This window comes from Urocitellus parryii, chromosome 2, assembly GCF_045843805.1.
Source record: "Urocitellus parryii isolate mUroPar1 chromosome 2, mUroPar1.hap1, whole genome shotgun sequence".
Classification (NCBI taxonomy): domain Eukaryota; kingdom Metazoa; phylum Chordata; class Mammalia; order Rodentia; family Sciuridae; genus Urocitellus; species Urocitellus parryii.
The window spans coordinates 149,467,929-149,495,704 of NC_135532.1; the positions used below are offsets into that span (position 1 = coordinate 149,467,929).

General features: G+C 37.0%; 1 protein-coding gene across 1 annotated transcript; it reads left to right on the forward strand.

The window, feature by feature from the left end:
* Window positions 1–1,800: 1,800 nt before the first annotated feature.
* On the forward strand, window positions 1,801–26,732 carry Lnp1 (leukemia NUP98 fusion partner 1). Its single transcript, XM_026402419.2, has 5 exons — window positions 1,801–3,367; window positions 16,163–16,253; window positions 17,611–17,808; window positions 23,753–23,983; window positions 26,352–26,732. The coding sequence occupies exons 3-5, from the start codon at window positions 17,650–17,652 to the stop codon at window positions 26,499–26,501; spliced, it is 540 nt and encodes a 179-aa protein (XP_026258204.2). The 5' UTR covers window positions 1,801–3,367; window positions 16,163–16,253; window positions 17,611–17,649; the 3' UTR covers window positions 26,502–26,732.
* Window positions 26,733–27,776: the final 1,044 nt, after the last annotated feature.

Genomic DNA, 27,776 nt, shown 5'->3' on the forward strand with positions numbered 1-27,776 from the left:
CCTCCCTTGACCATTAGATAGGAACACAGGGTAGTAGGGTTGTTTAGATATTCAAATAGGTGACTTTAAGGGTTAATAGCAGCTCAGTTTTATCAGTGAAAGGGTTGCAAATGTCTCTGGGCAATTTCTAATGGAGAAATTCAGAGACTTTTGACTAAGGTGTTACAGGTAGGGAAGTTGAGCTTGGTCTTGTCAATGCTGTAGGAAGCACAGAGAGTAGTTTTGTGTGTTAATTCTCCACTGAGGTTACAGCACATGTGGTAGAGAAATAAAGGTGATTTCACAGATTCTTGACATTTCTAATGAGTATACAATCATTACAAACCTTGTTAAATGAATGATTTAAAAAATGACAGAAAACAGGCTTCTGATAAATTTTAGTGGTTTATCTGAATAATTGATTTTTTAAAAAATATTTTTTAGTTGTTGATAAACCTTTATTTACTTATTTATATGTGGTGCTGAGAATGGAATTCAGTACCTAACACATGCTACCGCTGAGGTACAACTCCAGCCCCATGACTGGTAATTTTTAAGGAAATGAAAATGTCTATAATCAAATAGGAATGCCCTATTAATAAAAAAACCCAGTTAATCTCTTGCCATATGCTACAGATTGGATTACCTCTGGATTAACTACTCCAAAACAGCAGTTTAATCACTTGGAAGAGTTGTTAGATCAGATTGTGGTCCTCAGCCCTAGAATTGCAGATTCAGTAGTTTCCTGATTATGTAGTAAATTAAAATCTCTCGTATCATTTGTAATACTTATTTTGCAGTTACTCAATAAAATTTTATTACAAATATTTTGATGCTCATATTTTTTTTTTTTTTAGTCACAAGGAATCTCTCTGACCTAGATTCTGTGTCCATTTATTATCTACCCAACTTTTGCTTTCTGAGTAAGATATTCCTGGTCAACCTTCGACATTCTCTGCTGCAGTCTGGAATTAGACATTTCCTAAGGATCCATGGTCCTTTTAGTGGAAAACTGTTTATAAATCAATAGATGTGCTTAGTAGCTAGAACTAGGGAATATGTGTGTGAACATGTGGTATATATTATAAACATACACAAATTTATATACACTTGAATCTTTAAATATATTTCAATATATATATGAATCTTACGAGTTTATGATGAATCCAATTCGAATCCAACACAATAGGCTTCTTTTTAAAAGGCAAAATAAAAATTAATTAGTTCAAGTATTGTATATAGGAATTATCAAATCACTTCCTTTTAAATACTTGACTTTATTGTAGTAGTCATAAGTTTTCCTCTTTTGGATAAATTCCTGACTACACTTACAAATTTATCTGACAGACATCTGCCATGGAGGGTATTGCTTCCTTCAGTAAATTCAAAGCAAGATTTCATGCAGGAGCTCACATAGATCCACAAGATGAACAATGGTATTTAAGTGTTTTGCTCCATTTTTTGGGGATCAAAGATAATAAATCATTTTAAAGTAGCACAGGTTACATGAAGAATTTGATCCTAAAAGTCTAATTTTTAACAGCAGTTGGGGGAAAATTCTTTGTAAAACTTAAAGAACTACAGAACATAAAATTAAAAAATCATCAAGGTTAATTCACAGTGCTGAAAAATGGAAAAGGAGACTTAAATCTAAACACCAAAAGGGAATTTGCTAAACTCTATCAAATACCAATGGCATGGAATCCCCAGGATGAAGTGTGGTGGCTGAAGCTACAACAAAATGTTAAAAACACAATTTTATTTATAGAAATATCTTTATTTTTAATGATTATAAATCTGAGAACTTTAATGTACATTTCTTTCATCTATTATTCTATGATTAAAATTATATTAACAAAGCAGGGAATTTCATACATATGAAACTAACATGTGACAGCTAATTCAGAGAATCCTCTTGATAACAACTCCCACTGGCAGCCCTATGGATCATCAACTTTTAGTGCTGGATGTTGAGAGATCCAATATTTTAATCCTCCTATTCTACAGGGATGATAGTAGTTACATCAGGGAGATAAAATGACTTTCCCAAACTAACAGTGGTGGAGAGTTCAATATTAAGTGACATTTCTCTAGTTCTAACAGTCCATGGGTTCTCTTACATATTGTAATGCATTTTCTTTGATTAAAAATAAGCCATTACTAGGAGCTGTGGCACAAGCCTATAATCCTGGAGGCTGAGGCAGAAGGATGGCAGAGTTCAAAGCCAGCCTCAGAAACTTAGCGAGGGCCCAAGCAATTCAGCGAGACCCAGTTTCTAAATAAAATATAAAAAAAGGCAGGGGATGTATGTGGCTCAGTGGCTAACCGCCTCGGCTATCACTGGTACCAAACAACAATAACAACAACAACAACAAAATATATGTTTTACTCTCAAAAGATCTTAATGGTCTTTCATGGGTTAGTATCATACCTCACACGTTGTAGGCAGTAATATATAGTAGTTAGGCTAATATAACTACTTACTAAAAATGCATCTTAACCTTGAATAGAGTGTCAATGGCTCCTTTGTGTATAAGGGTATGTATATTTCCAGTGAAACAAATATTTAAGATGCTTCCAACATATCAAAAATATTTAAAAATGCCATTACTATTTTACTCTTTAAACATAAAGTTATATTGTGTGTGTGTGTGTATATATATAAAGTTATTTAGCTTTTTCTCATTAAAATGTTCTTATCGATTAAGTTCTAGACTTTGGAAATCACAAAAGCAATTCATATCATAACGTACCAATCATTAGTGAAATTTGGCTTCCTTAGATTCTTAGCTAAACGCAATCATGACATTGCAAATATTTCCCTTTTGTATAACAGTAGGAATAAATGCGGAGTCGTTGGGGAAATCGAGATTGTTTTGGAAAGCCAAAGGAAAATGTCAAAGAAGGTCGGTAACCTGCACCCTGGAGTAAATCCATTCCATACAGAGGCAGGCAGAAATGAGTTTTTAAATTCAGGAGCAGCCCCTTGCTGTTTCTCCCTCACCCGGACAGCCCTTGAAGGTAAAGATGAATTCATTCGGTTCTACCTCTACGGCCCGGGGCAGCTTCTCACTATTTCCAAGTGGGCACCGGAACCTTCAGGAATTCTACTGCCCCGGGTAGGACTGACCTCCGGGGTCTTCCGTTCGCCACTGAGCCTAGGCTGGCCTGCGGCGCCACCGCTGCCAGTTCACAGGTACAGGGCACGCGCACCCAGAAGCAGGAACGCCTCTACTAGCCGCGCCAGAACCCTAGTGCCTCAGCCGAGTCCCACTGCCAAGGCCCACGCCACTCCCGGAGCTGGAGCAGCAGCTGCGACCATTGCTGCCTTTACCGGTTTGGAAGCGGCCATGTTGAGTGTCTTGTGCCACCGCCTCAGAGACACCAGGTATTGTGAAAAGGAAGTCCCCACCGAGAAAAGAAAAGAAAAGCAATGAGCAATAGCGCACGTTAGGAAGCCAAAGCAGATGGCAGAAAAGGGCCAGGGTCAGCGGAAGCCCAGGGCATGCCGGGAAGACCCAGCCTTGGATTTCCTCCTCTCTCAGCAGTAGGGGAGGTCACTACCGGGTTGGAGGAAACCGTGTGCGGTGGGCGTTCCTAGACAAGCCCTTTCTCTTTCCTTTCGCCTCGCTGCTGTTTGGGAGTACCACTTCTGGGGCCTTGGGCCTTCCGTGGTAGCAGATATCCTCCAGTCCACCTTTAGGATGGAAGGACAAGTGGTCCTCTTGCCTAGTGGGGCCGAGGAGGGCGCGCAGCGCGCAAGGGTGTGCGGGCAATTAGATCGCCAGGACGCTCCGCGGAGGCACTCTGATTGGGCGGGACAGACGGAAGAAGTGTGGAAATTATAGGCTGGCAGGGATGGTGGGCGGGGCGTAGGCCGAGCTGCTCAGCTGATTGGTAGGTTTTGGATCCCGTTTTCCCCTTTCAGTCCCTTGGCTTTTCTTGAACGTGGGCAGCCCTTTAACTCAGCTGCCCACATGTAGAGGAAACCAACTGATTGGAAGGACTTTAAAAGTGAGCAAGGGAAGAGGTGAAGATAGCTTAGTGTATCGCCCATCTTTTAATCTCTCTCATAGCCAGATTTTAGTTTAGACTAATTTGAGGTTATGGGGGCAATAGCTGGGGGCAAAAAACTAGGTTGAAACCGACAAAGACAGGGTGATTCCAGTCCAAAGGGGTTGATCGGGGTTCCTGCGACTCTTAGTCTGAACCAGTTAGGAAAGCAATGAGATTCTTAATCTGAACCAGTTAGGAAAGCAATGATGTGTACACCGTTAAGAGAATCTCAAGTGACTAGGTAGAAATGCGAGGTCCCAGGCTTCCCACCTGCTTCCAGTCTTCCTTGTGTAGTGGTATCTTGAGATGTATCCCATCTGACAACCCAGCCCACTCCAGGCTCCCTGAAGTCATGTGCCTGCCCCAGTGCTCTGATCTGCCCACCCTCGTGCTTGTTTTGCAATGTCTTCAGCTCTCCCGTCATGCCCAAAATGTGATTTTAGTTCAGAGCTTTTATATCTCCAAAAGCTTTGTCAAGTGTTTTTCCTTTGCTGTGTGCGTGACCACTTAAATATGAAACTGTTGCAAGGTATTTAGAGTTAACACTATTTTCAAGGGTGAGAATGCATAACTGGCTCCCCATTTCAGGTATAGTGGTTTGCCGACCCTTACATTGAAACTTATAAATGATCATTTGACTTTTGAGTACAGGAGGATTTTCAACATCACAGAAGTGCTAAAAGAAAGAGAAAGAAAATTATTAAGTGGCACTCATAGTGATTTAAAATCGAATGGCCTAAACTGAAAGAGTTTCAGGATCATTGCTTTTCTCTTGCTTCATGTAGATTCCTATCAGGACATTGCTTTTAAGCAATAGGTTTTCTTAGCCACAAACTAAGAAAATAGGCTAAACATATGGGAGTGGAATCAATTTGATCAGATAGTGATTGTTAGAGGTGAACTGCTTTCTCCCCTCCTGATTCAGGTAGATCTCTTGTCTCTTGATGTGATCTTGACCTTGCCTTTTAAGAAAATATTCCTGAAATTTCAGTTTTTCTGTGGCATCTTGGAGCATTGTGTAATGCTAGCATTTATAAACTGTTGGTTGGAACTAAAACATTGAAATTCAAAGATTTCAAAAAGGATTGCTTATTTATTGGAATAGTCAATAATATATTGTTATGGTTAAGATCCAAAATTTATAAAGGTTTAGTGTTAAAAGTCTACCTTGGGACTAAAGGGATATAGCCACATCAATGTTTATAGCAACATGATTTACAGTAGCTAAACTGTGGAACCAACCTAGATGCCCATCAGTTAATGAAGAGATAAAGAAAATGTGGTATATATACACAATGGATTACTATTTATCATTAAAAAAGAATAAAATCATGGCATTTGCAGGTAAGTCGATGGAGTTGGAGAATATAATGCTAAGTTCGCCAATCCTCAAAAACCAAATGCTGAATGTTTTCTCTGACATAAGAATGCTAATTCATAATGGGGTTGGGTGGGGAGCATGGGTGAATTAGATGAACTCCAGATAGTACCAGGGAAAGGGAGGGATCATGGGGGTAGGAAAGACAAAATGGTGGAATGAGATGGACATCATTACCCTAACTATGTGTATGAAGACACTAATGGTGTGACTCTACTTTGTGTACAACCAGAGATGTGAAAAAATGTGCTCTATATGTGTAATATGAATTGTAATACATTCTGCTATCCTATATAACAAATTAGAATAAAAAAAGTCTCCCTTGGGGTTGGGGTTATGGAGTGGTAGAGCGCTTGCCTCTTATGTGAGGCACTGGGTTCAATTCTCAGCACCATATATAAATAAATGAAGAAAATAAAGATCCATCAACAACTAAGAAAGAGTATTAAAAGAAAAAAGTCTGCCTCATTTCCTTCCCCCAGCCACACAATTCCCCTCTTAAAAGGGAATGAATGTTAAGAGTTTCTTGAATTATTTTTTTATCAACTAATATCCCTCCAAAGGATTGATTCGATTTTTAGAATAGGCATTTTTGCAAATGAATTCATACTTGTTGCTTTTATACTTTTAGAAAACATTTTAATTCTACTCCTTGCTTATTCATCTTTTTTTTTCCATTTCCTAATTTCATGTAGTGTAGAGCTGAATTCACAATTACAGGCTTTTTTACCTTAATGACTGAATGCATAATTTTCTAAGCTGCGAAATGGTGAAAACACACTCCTTTCAGTTTATGGTAAGGATTTAATTAGATAATATTTAGTCCTTTTGATTTGTTCCAAACCAGTATTCAATGCTTAGCTCTCTGTTTTTCTAAATATTAAAGAATAAAAGTCAAAAACAAACCCATGATTCTAAAAGAAATGGAAATTTTGTATATGTGAACATTTTCTTGATAGATGAACAGAACTCAGAAGAAACTGTTTTCTCTCTCTTTGATCTGTGTCTTTGGAGGCAATTGAATGAGGCAGAAAACTCTATAATGGATTGGCATTTGGAAGCCTTGAGTTCTTATTTTAGATGTCAATATCACTGAACTGTGTCACTGTTAAGAAACTTTGCTTTCTATGTAATGTGAATGGTGACTTAGATGATCGATTTATAAGTCTCCTTATTGTTTTTAAAATGTATGATTCTAGGTGGGTGCAGTGGCACACATGTGTAATCCCAGTGGCTCCAGAGGCCGAGGCAGAAGGATTGCGAGTTCAAAGCCAGTCTCAGCAAAGAGGAGGTGCTTAACAACTCAGTGAGATCCTGTCTCAATAAAATACAAAATAGGTCTGGGGCATGTGGCTCAGTGGTCAAGCGCCCCTGAGTTCAATCCCTGGTACTCCTCCAGACCACCACCAAAAAAACCGTATGATTCTTCCTGGTTGACTGAAGGTATTGTAGGGGACATATGAGGCAGGGCACCAAAGATAGCAGGAAACAGTTTTATTTGTTTGCAGCCAGGTTCAGAGGGAACCGATTTTGCTGTAATCAATTATTCCCCTGCACCCCAACACCCCAGGATCAGGTAGTTTCAGAACTTTATACCCAGCGTGTAAGGGGAGGGGCTCAGAAGTTCACAGTCTGCAGAAGTTCACCTAAAAGCAGCTTTTTCTTTCACTGTTTTGGACTAGTTAACCCTTCAAGGACAACACCTGAGAAAGGGAGAGCTTCTTCGCCCCTTTCTTTCCTCTCCCTGCAAGCTGTTACCATGGAGCCCAATTGGTAATTTATCTTAGAAATGCAGGCATCTCTGTGAAGCTCCAGCTCAAGGCTAGAGGCCTTGTTAAAGGATTTTTCTTTTAATTATCACATTTTGCATTTGCAAACACACTTTTACAAACTACTACACTGGATAAATGTCTGTGAAAAACTAGTAAAGGGGCGTTAAGCACCTAAAGTGCTGACTTTTCACAGGCCATTGGCCAAATAAAATAGAGTAACAGGAAAATAGGAAGTTTACCTACATTGAACTCTTTTGTAGAGACTCTTATGCTGATAGTCCTAAAATCAATTATGGTGAAAATTTCTGGAGAAGCTAAGTTACGATGTTCTGTGGAGAAGGGGGTGCCACTACAAAGAGTGTCCAGACCTTCTGGTGAGTTCATAAATGTGCTTATTTTAAGCACATACCTACACAGCTCTCTTCTCTTTCATTTCGGCCTTCAGTTTTCATTCTTTCCATTCCTCTTTACTGAAAAATTACCGGAAAGAATTATCTCCACCTGTTAGTTCTATTTATTTATCATCCATTTCCAATCTGTTGTAACCTAGTTTAACTTTATAATTTTTGTGAATCTGCTTAGGAAATTTAAAAAATTTATTTTTGTTTGGAACATCATGCAGTATTATGTGATACCATTGTCCTTAAAATGTTTTCTCTCTGTGTTTCAGAGAAGATATTCAGACTAGATTTTCCTGATTCTATTCTCTAACTGTTCTCCAGAATTAATGTAAATAGTTGCATGTGACTAATGGCTACTCTACTGGACAAAACAGCTCTAGAGCTTCCTGAAATACAGGAATTCATAAGAATTTATATTCTTTTGTTTTGTAATCTCTTCAGTGTGTAAGCAAAGCACATCTCATTGCTTCAGGTGCCATTTCTATACAACTTATCTAAATGTTTCTTGCCCTGATTTCTGCCTTTATATTTTATACTACTTACAGAGAAGCTTTGCTTGGATGCTTCATTTTGTCAACAACAAGAAGCATCAATAAATAAATCATTTGCCCTCCCCATTCTTTCATTTTGTGTAATCCTTTTGTTCTTATATTACCTTTATTACATTGCTAGTGACCCCACTTGAAGCCTTAAACCTTTTTAGGACTTTTATAACCCTACCCACCCAAGCAAAAATGATTATAACCATATATTCATATGGAAACAGGAAATCAGCTGTGAAGTCTTCAACAAGATCAACTTTATTGTAACATTTTTATGTTTTTCTTCCTTTTTCATTCCCAGTTGAAATATGAAATACTTGTCTATAACACATAACATATGCTTAGAAACATGACACATTTCTTATTGTCTTAGTTCAGGTGGCTATAACAAAACAGATTTGTTGGGTTTTAAGCAAGAGAAATTTGTTTTTCACATTCCTGGAGTGTGTGGATTTACAATCAAAATGCCAGTATGATCACATTCTGGTGAGGGTCCTTTTCCAGGTACAGACTCTTGAGTTTTTATAGTACAGTCACATGGTAGGTACAAGCAAGAGAGCTATATGCAGTGTCTTTTAGAAGATCTAACCACCTCCTAAGGTCCCTACATCTTAATACCATCACATTGGGATAATTATTTCAACATATTAATTGGGGTTAGGGGCACAAACATTTAATCAATAACACCCCCTTTTTTCTCTTTTATCTATTTCCCTTGTCTTTTCTGAACCACATATTTGCTTCTCAGATGCCTTCCCTGTCCCTAGTATCTCTCTTCTGTGTCACCCATGCACTTAGATACCAGATTACTCTTCGTACAGCATAACTACAATTTCATTCTGAAGCTCAAAGACTTCTATAACCTTTGCATTTCCACTATAATGTTAAATGTCTCTGTTCTCCCGTATCTCCCCTCACCCATGTTCTTTATCTCTTTGATCCATATTATTAATAGTAAGATGTGCTTGAAATTACTTATGTTACTCCTTATGTTGAAATATAAGCTCCATGAGGTCAGAAACTTGTTCATATTGTCCTCCCAGAGTCTAGCAAATATTTGGTATGATGGCTAATTTTATGTGTCATTTTACTGGGTCATGGGGTGCCCAGATATTTGGTAAAACATAATTTTGGTTGTATTTGTCAGGGTATTTTGTTATAGTTAAACTTTGACCCAGGGTTTCATAAACTGACTTCCAGACCACTCACGTATAATCGAATCAAGCCTTTATTGAAGCACACCGGTGGTGGCTGACCAGAACATAAAGCTGTTCCCCTGATCATCCCCAAACAATTGCAAGGGCACTCCTTATAAGCCTGAAAACCGCAAAAGGGATGTTCGGGGTGGGGGTGGGGGTCTAGCCAATGCAAGCAAGCCAGGTTACAGAAGCGGGACAGTGCAGTCAAGCGGAGGGAAGCCTAACCAATCACAGTTAGCCCAGTCATCCCAGTTACAGAAACAGAGCCCTGTTACCCTAGTTACAGAAACAATACCCCATTAGGTAGTTCTGTGTTCTTAAAGGTTTCTATAGCAAAAGGAAAAGAACATCTTGCCCTGGTCATGACTCTTCTACTTGGCATGGTTGTTTTACAGGATGAAGTCATAAAACAAAATGGAGTCATATTTGCTCCTACTATCACAGTTTGAGTAAAGGAGATCACCATCCCAAATGCGGTTGGCTCTCATCCAATCAGTTGAAGACCTCAATAAGGCAAAGCCTGACCTTTCCCCGAGTCTGGCTGTCTTGAGATAGATCTTTTCTGCTTTGGACTTGAACTGAAACATTGGCTTTTCTTGGTTCTCAAGCCTGCTAGCTTTTAGGTTGGAACTACACTTTCAGACTATGGTACCAGACATCAGCTTATATTTCTTCCTGACAATTATCACTTTGCCATAATTACATTTTGTTGTGTGTACTACCATGCTTAATTCTGAGTCCTTGAAGGGTGGAGTCCATATTCTAGTCATCTGGTACTCCTGCATCTGTTACAGGATTGGACATATAGTTGGTGCTTGTTAACTTGTTTTCCCACCCAACACAAAACCTGAAATATGGGCAATGCAGCATGAAGAACTCATTGAATGAGTTCCTAACTGTTGCTGCATTTCCATTACTCTTGCCACCAATGTGACCAAAACCACTGTTGTCAGCTAGGAAACAAACTCATTTGCTACTGCTGCACCAGAAATAGCCTGCTTCCATTACACCCACCATCATAGCTGCTAGTTCTAGTCGCTGGCATGCTGTGTCACTGCTCCTGTCTCCACCATTGCAGCTGCTTCTAAAGGGACCTGATTGGTTTGTACTTTGTACACTTATGTTATGTAGAATCCTCTGTTATCCTGGATGTTTTTTCCACATACTGTTAGTTTTTTTTTTTTCCTGATTCTGATTATTTCTGCCTTATGACAGAAGTTGTTCTGTCATTGCATCAGCTGAGTGGGAGGTATTGCTTTTCTGCTCAGGGAAAATGTCATGTTATGTTTCAATCAAGTGGATGCTCTTTTTGCTGTCAGAATATGTCTCTGCATTTGTCTTTAGGGAATATATGGTAATTCTAGTTTCCTCTTTTTCTCTGTGAGATTGATCAATCTATCATCTATCTTATTCATATGCCATCTTTTTGCCCACTCACACAGATTTATAAAATCTTTTCATCCTCATCAGTTTAATTCATTGCCATCCACAAGAATTTGTGTCATTTGCCAATGTATAAATATTTTCTTGCACTTTAATTTATAAAGATATTACATATGGATTATGCTCATTGTGCTCTGCATAATGATGCTGGGACATGAGGTCTGACCTGAACTTTGCTTACCCAAGTCTGAGTCTTCCTGGATAAAAGTGCTCTGTTTTATGATTTGCATGAAGACACTGGTCCATTGCTAAATGAAGGGCCTAGAGTGATGCATCCATACAAAATGACACTTTTAAAATTCACTCCTGTTAGACTGTTACCCCTGATTATGAAGTCATGACCTTTGCATTGGTCTAGGCTGGAACCTGAAAGCCTCTAGGCTGTGCTTTCCTAGATTTACCTTTTGTTATTTTTCATAGCCAGTAGAAAATAACCTCAACTCCAACAATGAGATAGAGACTCAATTTTATTAAATTATGAAAAAAACTTAAAGCCACAAAAAATAGTTTCTGTACATATGTTCCAGATATATATTGCTGCTTCATAAACTTCACCAAAACTTTATGGATTAAACAATTATTTTATTATCTTTCATAATTTTGTTGCTTTCGAATTTTGGCACAGCTTGATAGACTGCTGCTATCAACAGAGATTACTCAATGATATTCAGTTGGTGGGCAAGTTTGTGTGGAAGGTTCAAAATGGCTTAATCAAGGTTAATCAAAAAGGAGAACAACCCCAGTGTATCTGACCTATTCAAGTGAGCCCTTAAGGGAGGTTAAAGCTATTGGGAGTGAAAAAAGCATTCCCAATCTTATGGGTGTGAAAAAGCAATAAGCTATGGAAGGGCCGGCCACATGGAAAGGAACTCTAGGAGCTGAGAGTGGTCCCTAGCCAGCAACCAGCAAGAAAAATGTCCTACCCTACAAGAAACTGAATTCTTTTAGTAAACTTGGAAGAAGACTATGAGCATCAAATACTTTGGTTTACATCTGATTAGACCTTTAACAGAGGACCCAGCTAACATGTATTTAGACTTCTAAGTTATGAGAACTGTAAGATAATAAATTAGTATTGTTTAGCTGCTAACATTTGTGATCATTTAGTGGATAATCCTAGCTTATATCATAAATCTGTGATAATTTGATACATAGTAATAGAAAGCCAGTAAAGTTACCAAATAACAAAAACTAAAGGAGAATTCTACCTGATACCACAAATAAAATTACACATAGTTTGAAGACCTATATGTAGAAAACGAAAGCTTTCAGAAGAAAATGTAAGTGAATATCTTGATGACTTTGTGATAGGATAAAGCATAAGCTTATAAAGAATGTGTTTGTCTATATTAAAAGATTTCAACTTACATAAAACATGTGACACTATAATTTGAGAGGAGACCTACACTGGGAAAAGATATTTGTGATGAATATGTCTTGAGCAACTAATAAAAAAAAGTTACCCTAAAAAAATCTTGCAGAAGGTTAATATACAATATATGGAAAATAATAAAGATCAATTTTAAAAAGCTCTGAAGAAAAATGAGTAAAGGACATCCATAGAAGAAATGAAATGAAAATGGCCAATAAACATATAAAATATCCTTACCTTCATTAATAATTAGGGAAATACAAATGAAAAAAACAAGAGATTTTATTTTGCACCTATAATGTGATAAATTTTAAACGTGGCAAAACTCGTGTTTTGCCAGATATCAGGAAATGGAATTATAAATTGGTTGAGCTACTTTAGAGAGTAAATAGTATGATTTGTGTATGTGTGTGTGGTGGTTTCTGCCCTCTTGGGACCAACTCTCAGTGTTTAATAAAAGACAAAAATTAGTTATCACCAGTCCAGAAATTTCACCTGTAAATGGAAGCTCTAGAAAAACACTGCCCAAAGAAACAAGGTTTAGAGCACAGCTGCTTTTATTGGCAGAAATTGGAAATTAGAAATCCGCCAATAGAAGAACGGATTAATTATTATAAGAATTAATTATAACACGCTAAATCCATCATCCACAGCAAGATATAAAAGTTTGCTGTTAGCTGGGTGTGGTGGTACGTACTCTATGGTTCAAGACGTTTAATGTCTTTCAGGTCTTTTGCTTAAGCAGAAGGATTGCAAGTTCAAAGCCAGCCTCAGCAAAAGCAAGTCAGTAGCAATTCAGTGAGACCCTGTCTCTAAATAAAATTCATAATAGGGCTGGGGAAGTGGCTCAGTGGTTGCATGCCCCTGAGTTCAATCCCTGGTATCCACCCCGACAAAAAAAAAAAAAAAAAAAAAAAAAAGTTTGCTGCTGTCCCAGAAGCTTCTTCCATGTTTCCAATCCAACTCATAATGTACCTTCAACCTCTCATAAGTAACCATTGTCTTCACTTACACAGTAATGGTTTATTTACATTAAAAAAATGTGAAACCCTATATTGTGATTTAGTCTTGCCCATTAAAAAATGATATACATTTTTAAATTAAAAAGAACCAAAAAACCCCCAAAAGAATGAGTTAGTGTCTATATAAAAGAGTCTACAGAGAGTTGGCTTGTTCCTTCTACCATGTGAGGTCACAGTAAGAAAGCACATCTATGAATCAGGAAGAGGATCCTTCTCAGACACCAAATCTACAATGCATTGATTTTGTACTTCTCAGCCTACAGAACTGTAAGAAATAAATTTATGTTATTTATATAAAAATGGTGTTTTCTAAGTCTCTCTTAATCTGCATTGGTGGCTGGATCTAGAGTCAACTAGATTCAGGTTTGATTCCTTTGCAAGATTATAGAATGTAGATGACATGTGGTTGCCTCTTTGTGACAATCAGCCCACTATTTCAATGGAATTGACTCTGTAATGGATGCACAAAATGCTGATACTCTATTTTTAACATCTCATTTTCATTTATTAGTTGGAATACTTTTATAATGGAAAATTGAAATTATAACTGGCCTATCTTTAGTAGTCATTATAGTTTTCTTGCTCTGTTGAGTCAGGAGTTTCCAAGATTGTTCTTGATCCACAAGAGATTAATCCCTTTCTTCAATAAGTCATTTTGTTTTTTTACTACTACTTTTTTTTGTTCTTTTGTTGTTAAATGATAAATAGCACTTCAAGACTACAATTTGGGTCAATTGAGATGCTCATTGACTTTTGGCTCATCATTGTTTCTAGTCATTTTCTATCAATAAGAGTAAGGTTATAAATAATATCTCATGGGTGCATCTTGACATGTCCAGATTCATGTCTGTCACTGTCTATTTTTCTGGGTGTGAAGTTCTTGAACTTTTTAAAAAATTAGGGCATTTTAATTGTACATAACAGAAATCTTTCATCACAGAGGTCTTTTATTGGTTAAATTTACTACTGCCTCAATCAAAATATGGAGATGATTCATAACATAAAATTTCTTAAAGCTAAATTTTTAATTGCCAGAGTCCTTCTTCCCTAATCCCTAACCTAGAGGAATCACAAATGTCGTCTAAATCTCTATGATTATGTTACTTAAGGAATGCTTTAAAAAATTTTCATTTATATAGTTATAAAATTATATCTTTATTTATATAATTATTAAATTTCTTTTGAGATATGAACTTTCATTAGCATAATTCTCTCTCTCTCTCTCTCTCTCTCTCTCTCTTTATTATTTGGTACTGGGGATTGAACCCAGGGACTAGCCACATCTCTATCCCCATATATATATATCATGTATATATCATATATATATCATGTATATATCATATATATATATATAAATATATATAATATATATATTAATATATATATAAATATATATAAATATATATATACACACACACACACACATACATACATACATACATACACATCATGTTCAGGAGTTTGTTAGAACAAAATTCTGAATTTTCAAAAATGTTCAGAATGTGCTTAGAAAACCTCCACCCCTTTTTTTCTGGTCATTTATCCAGAAAACTGCCTGGAAAAGATTAATCTCTGTCTGGGGACAGCTGCATTTAATAATCAACTGCCTAAATAAAGAGAGTGAGCAAATTGGTCAGGCTTTCAATCTAATGTTGAAAATTTCAAATAATCTGGAAAACTGAACACAAATTAAAACTCATGAGACAACCCTGAGAAGGAGTCAAGAGACTCATCTATCAGAAGTGATTGGAGAGGATAGGAAAGGTAGCAGAATACAACAGTTACCAATAGGGCATTAGGTAAAAATGTGGATGTGTAACTGATGTGGTTCTGCAATCTGTATTTGGGGTAAAATTGGGAGTTCATAACCAACTTGAATCTAATGTATGAAATATGATATGTCAAGAGCTTTGTAATGTTTTGAACAACCAATTAAAAAAAAAGAAGTGATTGGAGTGACCTCACATCCTTGGGATGTGCTCTCCTCCAACTTGAGATAAACACAAATTGAGATAGAATTCTCAAGAATGGATTAGTAACTGTGATGTTAATGTTATGTGTTAGTGTGGCCATGGGATGTCCAGATTAAATTAAACATCATTTCTGGGTGTGTCTGGGAGGATGATGATGAGGTCATCAGTTGAACTGGTGAACTCAGTAACATGGGTTGCTGTCCCCAGTGTGAGTAAGCATCATCCTACTCCGAGAGCTTGAATTGAACAAATTGTTTGCTTCATTGCTTGAGTTGGGACATTTAATCTCATTTTCTCCTGCTATTTGATTTGGATTTACACCATTGGCTCCCCTGGTTGGCATAGCTTTGGATTCAGATTGAGCTATACCAACACCTGTTTTGGTCCCTCAGGTTGCAAGTGGGCAGATCTTGGGATTTCTCAAATTCCATAATTGCATGAATCAATTCCTCTTATTCATTCCTTGTCCCTCATATGTGTATGTGTATGTGTATGTGTGTTGGAACTCTCTGACCAGAGAATTTCCTTTTCAGTTCAAATAATTCACTTGAATCCTTGCTTTTAGAAGGAATGCCCAAAGGGAGTCAATATATTGATTCAGTTTCTCTGGAGAACCCTGACTCCTATTGAGTCTGTTTTTCTGAAAGACTTTGACTAATACAGTATGCCTTTGAAGGTCAGTAGAGGAGAGGTAGGGGAGAAAAAGGGAAGGAGGGCAGGAGGGAGAGGGGAAGAACTGGGGAATAAAATCCAAGGGGAATTATCTTATGTCTTTTTTTAGTAACAAAGACAGCCAACAGCGATGACATACAGTTATAATTTTTCCTGGGTCATTGAGAATCAGCCTTCCTCCAATTATTATAAAAATATTACAAAACAGCAAGCATGAATCTCTTTTAAATCAAGAAGTAAAAATTTTGCAAACCATTTTAGGCTTTGATTATTTTACTTTTTATGTAAGTATAAATTATGGTACCATGCTCTAGGACTAGTACATAGTTATCAAGCTTATCTTTTTGTTTCAGCTCCAGAAAGGATTTTTATTTGACAAATCACCAAGAATCTCCTTATGAAAATTCAAGATTTCTCCAAAGTCTGTGGAATACTGGCAGAATGGTAGAGAGACTTGCTTCAAACCTGACTGTGCTGCTTAGCAACAATTTCACCTTGGGCAAGGGATAAACTACTTAAATCTCAAATTCTTCATCTATAAAATGTGACACAAATCTCCCAGTGACAGGTTTTTTATTTTATTTTGGTGCAAAATACTTGTACAGAATGGTGGGTTTCATTGTGGCATATTTGTACATGCATAGAACATAATTTAATCAGTTTACTCCTCAATATCTCCCAATGCTGTTATAAAGAACACAGCATTTGTAAGATATATACTCCATATGCAACACAGTAGAGGCTCCATAAATTTAATATCCTCCTTACCTTGAAAAAAATGACTGAAAACAGGGCTGAAAAGTTCACAGAAGCTTTTTAAAAATAATAGCCCCTACTGGAAATGACCCATGTTACAGCCCTAAATGACCATACATTATTGAGTTAAAAAAATTGTGGGATATTCATGCAATTCATTACTATGCCACATGAAGTACTGTTACTGAAAAAATGTGGACAAATCTCACAGATATAATGTTGGATGACACATAAAAAATAATAATGTACAGTACCACTGAAAGAAAGTTCAAGTATAGGCAGATTAATCTAAGGGAGTGGAAGTCAGGAGTAGTAACCTTTTAAAGGGAATGTGGATTGGAAATGGGACAAAGGGAGCCTGATGGAGAACTGGAAATGTTCTGGCTTAACCTGTGTCATGGTTGGTAATACAGGGTATTCATAGTAAAAATTCATCCAAGTGGTGTACTTCAGATTTGTACATTTTACATGGATATTATTTATATTGGTACACACACATATATAATACTTCAGTACAAACTGCTTGCTTTGACACAAGAGCTAGATTTCCTGTTAATATGTATTTGATTTATTAGGAGAGTATCCAGATCTAGAAATGGGTTGCCAACAGCTGGCTATCTTGCAAGCTGCTGTCAGTCTGTCCTTTAAATGTGGCCTTATTTCAGTGCTGGCCTGACATATTATGAGAGTCATGCTTCATCATCATTGACAGCTGGAGATGCCATCACATGCCATTGGCAGCAAAGCACAGGGAAAACCAGGCAGTGGACTGTGATTTCTACCCTTAGGCTGTGAGGCACAAGCCCCAGCAATGGGAGGATTAAAAGCCTCTCAATTAAAAAAAGGGGGAGGGTAGTGTGGGCTGCACAATTTATAAATAGACATTGCCCAAGGCTGCCTGATGATGAAGTGGTTGTTAGTAAACCTTTCTCCTTTAAAGATGCCATTGTCAGAGACCATTTAAAAATATCAGCTTCGTTTTGTCTTTTCGGGGAGAATCCTGGGTTTCAAGTCAGCCCTGTTATGTGATATTTCTCTCTGTTAGACTTAGGAACAGGACTTCAATGTTTTGAATCACCTTTAAATGGAGAACAAAGATGATGATGATGATGATGATGTATCTTTTGCCAAATGGATGAGCAGCTTCTGGGGTCACAGCTGGAGAGAGGAGGATGAGAGAGGACCCCGGGAACACCACCGACCACAAGACGCCAGTTACAGGAAAACCTCCCTGCCCTGCCCAGTGAGTTGTTATCATAGAACCAAGGGAGAGGTGGAATGGGGAGAGGATTTCTCTTAGCGAATTTTTTGAATCTTTATTCATACCACAAAAATCCCTTTTATCATTTCATCTTGTTCTTTAAGTGACCTGATTTTTATCTATTGGTAATGATTTCCTTAATCTTAGTAATCTAAAATATCTTTCACTGCTCTTCAGAGCTCCTATAAGCCTGGCATAATCCCACAGCAAGACAGAATTCAAGGCAAAAAAAAAAGAAACTTGATGTTATAATTAGTCTGTGTAACACTGTCAATCAATGTGTGATTTCTACTAGTCACTTTGAAATACTGAAAATAATTCCTCTATTTGGTGCCAAGACCTCTGAGGAGTTAGGGATTCCATGTAACAAATCGCTACCATTGATATATGTGATATATTTTTTCTGGTGGTTTCCATTTGGTTTTCTGACAAGAACAGGAACCCAAACTCCACAGTCCTCAGCCCTGTTTTCCCAGGGCTAGGCAGAGCACCAGGTGTCTGGTGAATGAAGGGTTAGCAGAAAGCTGTGGTGAGGAAAGTGGGTGACCTTGCCAGGTGTGGGCTCAAAACAGGTATCAGAGTGTTTCTGTCTGCCTACTGTGTTGCTGGAAGACTCCACAGTAGACATGCATGTCCTCTGCTTCACTGTCACACAGCAGTAAAATGGCTTCTCTCTTTCCAAGTCACTTAGAATTTCAGCTCCAGACACTGCTCTCTAACCCCTGTTTCTGCCAACTCCAAAACCAGAAAGCTTAGGGGTAAATTTACTTGATTTAATTTTTAGTTTTAGGGTTCCAAGATGCATAATGACTGTGAATTATATTAATATGTGCATGGGAACCTCTGTTAAATGCCATTGGTCAGCAACTTGGAAAATGAGACCTTTTTAAGACCAAATATTTCACAATAGGCCTCTTACCAAATGCATATTAAAGGACAAAGGGCTGTCAGCACTTCTTGGTGCTTCTGTTTCCTTAAGTGAAGAATATTTAACAGGGTGCGCTCAGAGAAACCTTTCAGCTTTAACTTTCCCTCATTCTGTTTTAAACAATAGACCTTCATCTACAACTAAACAAATATTAAAAAAAAACCAATAGACCTGCTTATCATGCTCTCATTTAATCTAAATATAATTAATGTTCCACACCTAGCAAGGTGTCCATAATGTATGATAACAGGAGTATGGAGACACTCCAGTTTCTAGATGTGAGAACAGGCTTAAGTAAAGGGAAATATTATGATTTACTCTTTATCACAACAGTGCCTATAGCCACAGGAAAAATGAAAACAAAGGAAAAAATATGGTTTACAAAATATAGTTTTTTGAATAAACTTTAGCACCTCTCAAATTTTAACTTAGATAATACACCCTATTTAGAGAATTCACTTTTAGTTTGCAGTATTATTTGCCTTTATGCTCTTGGGAAATAGCAGATTTTATTTGTATAATGTTTCTGAAGCATCCATTAAATATTATTTATCTGAATCAATAGGTTAAGAATACCTGAATTAATAGATTTAGAGCATCTGAGTCAACAATGAATTTTATGATGATCAGTCTAACACACATGCATTTACTTATGGAGACAAAATATGGAATAAAAATTATAATCTGACTAAATAGAAAAGAGAACATAGAAGCATAAACATAAATAAAAGGATGCGGAGGAGTTATACACAAAGTCCTGGAAAACAGGGAATCTGATTCTTCTTTCCCTATCTACATAATGCTATACATTTGTAAATTGAATCTGTATTGGATACTAACTTTTCATACCTCTAAATGTACTCAAATTTTTCTTATTTTGGAGATCTGAAAAAAATCAGTTTTTCAATTTTTTGTGTTTTACTTTGAGCTCAATGAAAATAACTTTAAAAGAGTTACTGTTACCCTTATTTTTCTTCTCTCTCAAGGCCATTTCCTTTCTAAATATTAATCTATTGATATTTACCTATTAATATCACAGTTATAGGAAACAAAGAGCTTCTCCTTTCTTTCCTGTTTTTCATGTGCTTTCTAATGCATCTTATCAGTCTTATGATCAGCATTAATTCATATAACATATTTATTGAGCCCTCACTATGTGCCAGACACAATCGGATGACAGGGTAAAAGAAGACATACATGATCCCCATGCCTGTGTAAATTTTTGGTCTAGTATAATATACAGATTGGCAGGATGAAGTATAACAAGGAATTAAAGTTTAGTTCTTCTCATAGAACATTGCTTTTTGTCCAAACCCATTATAACCTGTGATTGTTCGTTTAAAGCAAATAAAGAAATCTTGCTTTTTCTGTCCTGTTGTCTTTGGTGGAAAAAAAAAAGTAAAATCTCTCTTGGCTATTGAATATATCTGCCTTCCCTGTCCATTATCACAGAAATACAAAACTGAAGTAAAAATTTCCATATCATTTATTTAAATTTAAAGCTGTGAAAGATAATTTTAATGTTTATCCCTGATTGACCTAAGCCAGCTACACACTATCATTTCTACAGCAGTATGTCACTATAGGGGTGGTTCTCTTGCAGTTGTTTGCTATAGGGATGAGTTGGGGCTTGGCTCCTTTAAAGGTTTTCTCACAAACCTGGAGAGAAAAGGTATACTGTAGCATTTTATAATTGATAGTAAATGGCTTCTTGTATTCCAGATTAGACTTGTATTTAACTTTTTGCTTTTAAAAGACAGAGTCTTCCTATGTTGCCTAGGCTAACCTTGAACTCCTTGGCTCAAGTATTCTTCTCACCTCAGCCTCCTGAGTATCTGGGACTACAGGCATGCACCACTGCACCTGGATATTTGTGTTTAATTTTAACAAAGCACTACCGGAATCCTTAATTAACAATAGGATTTCAGTGATATTTCTCTGGGGGAACTTTTAGCTTAATGTTCTGTGTACTTTTTTTTTTTTTTTACAAGGTGCTAATGTGGAGGAGCTATCATAGAACAATGAAGGAGTTAAGAGCAGGACTCTGGAGCTTCCTCCTGCATTTTTCATGTATTAGTACCCTGACTCTGAACAAATTGCTTAACTTCTCTCTGCCTCAAATATACCATATTTAAGTGGGATTGATGATAATAGCAAGCACCTCCTTAGATTGTTGTGAAGATCCAATGAGTAATGTATGTTCAGTGCTTAGGTCAGTGCCTGCTACCTAGAAGGTACCTATTATTATTATTAGTCAGTGATGTTTAAATTTGGAAAGTTTTTTTTCTAGATGCTTTTAGTTAATTACTGCCAAAAGTTCTAGAGTTTTTAATTTCACCTTTCCCTTATTATTGTTTTTTAAATTTTTTTTATTTTAATTGACCTAATAATTGTACCATTTGGGAGTACAGTTCAGTGGTAGAGTATATCAACATGTATGAGGTCCTGGGTTCAATTTGTAGCACCATGAAGAAAAATTTGTATGAATTTATGGAGTAGAGTGTGATATTTTAATACATGTATACAATGTATGATGATCATATAAGATTAATTGGCATATACAGTCCCTCAAACATTTATAATTTCATTGTGTTAGGAACATTAAAGATCCTCTCTACCAGCTATTTTGAAATATACAATTAATTGTTGTTAAAAATAGTTACCCTACTGTGCTACTGAAACACTCTTAAGTTACTCCTCCTATCCAACCTCATGGCCTTAACTGTCTTTAATGTTTCTCATATTACAATGGGAAGATAATTGGTGATTTTCTACTGAAGGTTGCCATTTGGTACATGATTCCCAGATTAACATGTTGAAGCTTAATCCTCAATGGATGGTATTAGAGATGGGGCCTTTGGGAGATAATTAGGTTAGATGAAATTATGAGGGTTGGGTCCTGATCTGATGGGATTGGTGGTCTTGTAAGAAGAAGCACCAGAGAGCTAGGACCAGAGAGCTGGCTGGATGGCTTGTTTACTTCCTCCTTATTTTTGTCTCAATGCACCCATGGCTTGCCATCCTCCCAGACTCATACCTGGTCACTTTTTCATTTTGTACCTCATTTTGCACCACCTCACCCTTTCAATGGCATGGCCTCCCTGGTCTTTAGTCAGTGCGTCCACCCTACTGCACAGCACAGGCACTAACATGGGCAGTCCTCCCTGCTGCAGCTTTATGTACCAGCACCCCCTCACCTTTCTAATCTCTATGAAAATTGTGGATCCAAGACAAAGTTCCTCTGTCACACCTGGACAAAATTTAGAGCTGGGAAAGCTGGGAGCTCATGCTCGCTCAGCCTGTCTGAGATAAGAACTGTTAACTATTTCAAGGACTTCTTCAGAAAAAAAAAAACAAAAAACACCAGAAAACCTCCATACACAACATGCTTGACATAGCTCACACACAGACACACATTTCTATAACAGAGTTTATCTTTAACATTCTCTAAGACTACAATTCAGACAAGATGCTTTCTTTCCCCGCAATGGCACCTCTACCAATAAGACTTCAGCTCCTGCCATTGGTCTAGAAAGAAGACCAATAGACTTTGTATCTGAGCAGCTTATATGATTTTTTCCCTTTTTGCCAGTAAAATATTTTCTTACCTTTTCCTCTTTGGTTACACCTTTGGCTTGCCATGCTGTGCATTTCAGATTAAAAGCCTTTTACTCATTCCTGAATGTATAAATTTTTTATACTTGGAGAAGGAAGAAGTAAACAAAAATGTTTAAATCACTGTAGCAAAAAGATCAAAGGGAAAACCAGAGGGTGCAGTGATAGAAAGCAAGGAAAAAGTGTTTCCAGCGACCCCTGCAGGCAGCTAAGTTGAACACCAGTCAATAATTAAGATAAAGACCAAAAAGTGCACAGCATTTGGCAATTTGAAGACCAATATCTTGGTGCAAAAGTTACATAGGAACTTTCAATGCTCTGCTGTTTTTCCAATTGTGATTTTAACATTGTTGTTATTGTGTTATTTGATCTCTATGTCTGTTTGTAAATGAGATGTACTTACGTGCAAGATATTTATTAAACAATAATATGTAGCCATTGTTTTTTAGTTTTTGTCTAAAGCTTAATTTTACATTGCTTTTGGTGCACATTAGCTTTTTAATATAAATTATATTTTTTATGACTCTCCCATTATACTTTTACTTAGAAATTACATAAATATTAATCTTTATGCTATTTCTCAAATGTTTATGGTTTAACTAGAAATGTTTAAAAATCATTGGTAGAGTAGCAAGCAATTAAACTGGTCCTTTGATGTTCTAGTTAATATTTTAACCAATGGATTCTGCTCCTTCATTGTAGAGAAAAATCTTTTTTTTTCGGAAACTCTTTTTTTAGTATTAGTTGTTCAAAACATTACAAAGCTCTTGACATATCATATTTCATACATTTGATTCAAGTGGGTTATGAACTCCCATTTATACCCCGTATACAGATTGCAGAATCACATCAGTTACACATCTACGTTTTTACATACTGCCATACTAGTGTCTGTTGTATTCTGCTGCCTTTCCTATCCTCTACTATCCCCCCTGCCCTCCCCTCCCCTCCCCTCCCATCTTCTCTCTCTACCCCATCTACTGTAATTCATTTCTCTTGTTTTTTCCCTTTCCCCTCACTTCCTCTTATATGTAATTTTGTATAACAATGAGGGTCTCCTTCTATTTCCATGCAATTTTCCTTCTCTCTCCCTTTCCCTCCCACCTCTCATCCCTGTTTAATGGTAATCTTCTTCTCATGCTCTTCCTCCCTGTTCTGTTCTTAGTTGCCCTCCTTATATCAAAGAAGACATTTGGCATTTGTTTTTTAGGGATTGGCTAGCTTCACTTAGCATAATCTGCTCTAATGCCATCTAATGCAATCAAGAAGATAAAATTTCAGTTAAATATTAGAAATGTTAATTAGTAGTTTATGGGCATCTTGTGTCTGTGCTAATATTGTACATTCTCTTTATTTTACAAAATTTTAATTTTATATCCCCAGTTTCCTATGCTTCCTAGAATGACATCATGTGACCACCAACCTCGAAGGCATTCTCATGAAGATCAGGAATTCAGAAACTCTGCTCACATGCGATATTATAGGAAATGCTCAGTGGATGGGTCACTCAAGGAGTCACTGGAATCAAAAGGAAGCTCTCATTCCAAAATTCAGGAGTTTTCAGAGTCCTTTGAACAGCAACTGTGCTTTAAAACCAAACACTCTGTCTCTCTGGTATGTAACTGAGCTAGTACACATTTAAGCCCCTTGGGAAAGAAAACCCAGAGGTTTTGTCATCCTCAAGTTTGAGGAACACAAATTTAACTTCTCCATTTACAGCTTGGTAATAAGATCAATGAAAACAACACTGAGTTTATTACAACTAATCTAAAATTAAATATTTTATTTTATGTCAATTTTAAGGAGTATATTATAAAATTTTTGTAATGTAAAATTAAAAATTCAAAACGTAAATTCTTTTAAAAATTTTCCACTGTAACAATCTACACACTTTTCTAAAGCTAGCTACAATAAACAGTGGGGTTTGTCAGCAAATTTTAAAATGTATATAAAGTATTCCCTAAGGTATTATCTCTAGCATCCCACACAAAGGGTACCAAAATTTATGAATGTTAAAGTCCCTTATGCAACATGGAGTATTATTTGCATATAACCTCCATATACTTTACATTCATATATTTTACATTTTCCCATTTACTTTTAAATTATCTCTAATTTTCTTGTAATACTTTATACAATGTAAACAATAGATAAATAGTTATTATAGTATATTGATTAGGGAATAATGACAAGAAAAAGAAGGTGTATATTATATATTCAGTACAGACACCGTTTGTTTTCTGGTTATTTTTCATCCTCAGTTGGTTGAATCCACAGATATTAGCCCCACAGGTAGGGAAGATTGGCTATATCATTTTTTGTTTGGGGACCAAATGAATACTAATGTGTTGGTTTAAATTTCACATATTTGAACATTGAAAGAGCCAGAAACTGCTTTTGTGGCCTAATCATGACAAACAATATTAATTCTTTCACCTCAGTATTTAGAAATTCAATTGACTTATTTTTCTTATAATTTTCTGATTTTCTAAGTGATGAAATGAGGAAGTAAGTTTCAAATCATTATTAATAAGTATATCTTGCATAGTGTTTATTTTTAATAAGGTAAAGACCAAATTTGAAACAATATTCACTATACTGTTTTTTGTACTGTTCTGACCAGCATTAGAAACATTTATAATTGCTAAACATGAATTTTGATCAGATAAATACAAGTGATTGGTTCTATGAAAATCATCTGGCAGCACATGTACAGAACTAGTACAGTTTTTAAAGTTTCTTTTTAACTTCTATCTAAGCGTCTTTGTTTTGCTTTCTTACTTCAATCAATGAATGTTTATGGATGGAATGAGACAATCTAGGTATAAGAAACAGTCTACACCATGGAGTAGCAGACAATATTGTGGTAATAAGACACCTCCACAATGTTCAGCTTGTAGGGCTGAGTTCTGCCACATGACCACAACTCATCACTGGATCCCTAATGTTTACAGTTCAAATAAGGGGGAGGAGAAGGGATGTTATCTGTTTATTTTTTAAAAAATAGAAGCATACATAGATACCATTACCATATTTATGCATGTTATTTTTGCACAGTAATTCCTTTCAAAGAAACTCCCTGACCATCAACACTGAAGAATCTCCCCTTCTTGGGGCTAGGGTTGTAGCTCAGTGGTAAAGCACATGTCTAGCACTGGGTTCAATCCTCAGCACCACATAAAAATAATGAAGAAAATGTATTGTGTCTATCTACAACTAAAACTTTTTAAAAAAAGAATCTCCCCTTCTTCATAGTTCCCTACTATATATCACCGCCACCTGTTGTAGTTACAATTTTATTTATCATCATTGTTTACTTCCTTTTAGCCTTATTTACTGATGGTCTATCTCCCCCCCCCCTCCCCAGGTGGAATATCTAGAAGGTAAAATCTCTTCATTTAGTACTTTATCTCCTAATCTTACAACAACACTGTGTGTTCAATAAATCAGTGAATAAATGTGGACCACCCACCCCCGGCCTCCACCTATCCCACTTGGGCAACTTACTGGGGAATGCTAACATGGTTGGAAGTTATTTCTCAACACTTCATTTTTTCACACAGTTCTCACATTAAAATTTAGTGCAAACTCTAATATTAACATAATATAAGGTAATGAACACAGGGAAGTTAGAATCATTCCATATGTGATCTTGTTTTCCTTATCAAAAAACGCCAGGAGACTTAATTTCACTGTACTGTACATTCTTTAGCTTTGGTATGTGAGAGCACAAGAGTCATGGTCATGTGCAGGTTGGCATCCTTCTCAGACCAGCAGTGATGCCCAGGACCCTGTATTCCTTCTCTTTATGACTAAAACCTTTGACAATATGATGATTTGGGGTTATGCTGATTTATTACTAGAAACTAAGAACTGAACATTGGCTACAGGGCAGGGCTTTCCTCATGTCTGGTGGTTGGGAGCAATGGGAGGCACAGAGCTTCTGGTGCATCTCTCCCCTTTCCTGACCCTTCTCTTTCAGGGACCTGAGAGCAGGAAGGAAAGAAATGAGAGAGAATGTCTGAGGATGGAGATAAGATCCCGCAAGAAGGTGGAAGAAGGAAGGAGCTCAGCCAAGGAAGAACCCCGAGAGGTATCCATGGCCTCCCTGGTTGAAAAAGGGCCGGAATAGTTCTTTATTTCTATGTCATGATGACAGGCGCCACTGGTTGTTTTGGGCCCAGTTCACCATTCCAGGAGGGCAGAATGGCAGCTGCAAAAGGGCATCCCAGATGCTGAGTGACAGAGGTGGGCGGTTGGAATGAGGCTCCTCAAGACGACTTGCGTCACCCTCCAACTGCTTCTGGCATCTTGCTGGAGTGTAATCTGCTTTCTTGTCTTTTCATGGGAATAAAAGAATAAAAGGTATTTTAATAGAGTAAAGTAATTTCTGAAAATGCAAACGAAGATTTTTAAAGAGCTACCCACACATCTTTACCAACTCTTCTTCCATGACAACCTTGCAATTCATCTTAAATAAAAGTCATTGGTGTGACTCTTTAGATTTACTTCCTTTTAGAAGTAATTATGTAAGTATGTCTAATGGCCATCATTTAACAGAACTGGTAATTACCATGCCAAGTATTATCCTGAATGCTTTAATATATTAGCTATAATAATCCTTTCTACCCTGAAGTAGAACCTTGTGTTATTCAGGGTTCTGCAGAGAGGCAAGACCCAAAGGATATACAGAGTGAACTATATGAGATAGATATATTTGGGGAATTGGCTCACATGATTATAGAGGCTGAGAAATGTCATGATGGACTGTCTGTAAGCCAGAGAACTAAGGAAGTCAGTAGTGTGGCTCAGGCCAAGTCCAAAGGCCTCAGAACCAGAGAAGCTGCTGGTTTAACTTCTTACTCCAAGACCAAAGGCATGAGAACCTGTGGCTGTTGAAGACAGTGCAGGTGTAGGTCTTTGAGTTCAAAGACTGGTGAACATGGAGTTTTGATGTCCAAGGGCTTGAGAAGAGAACTGTCCCAGTGAGACAGGGGGAGGGAGGGAGAAGAGGATATTTGCCTTTTTGTTCATCTGAGCCTCAAACAATTGGATGGTGTCCACTCAGATTGAGTGAGGTAGATCCTCCCCACTTTCAGTGGCTCAAATGCCAATGTCTTTCAGAAACACCTGCATGGATACCCCCAGAAGTAATGCTTTGCTCGGATTTGAGTATTCTTCAATTCAGTCAATTTGACACTAAATATTAACTATCACAAATACATTTTCTCTTTACTTTCTGCTTGAGGAAATTGCAGTATAGAAAAGTTCTGTAGCTTCCAGTTATGTTGGCAAGGTGAGGGCCTGAGTCATTCATTTACTTTGATGGCAGAACTCATGCTCCTCACACAGGACCTCCATTTCTTTTTAGAAGTGGGTCTGACTTAGTGTGTAATGTGCCTGTGAA

Bases quoted from the DNA above. Each gene is read 5' to 3' on its own strand.
- Lnp1 (XM_026402419.2), top strand. From the start codon at position 17,650: ATGGAGAACAAAGATGATGATGATGATGATGATGTATCTTTTGCCAAA. The intron at 17,809-23,752 runs GTGAGTTGTTAT...TTATATCCCCAG, and splicing joins AAACCTCCCTGCCCTGCCCA to TTTCCTATGCTTCCTAGAAT. The intron at 23,984-26,351 runs GTATGTAACTGA...CTTCTCTTTCAG, and splicing joins CCAAACACTCTGTCTCTCTG to GGACCTGAGAGCAGGAAGGA.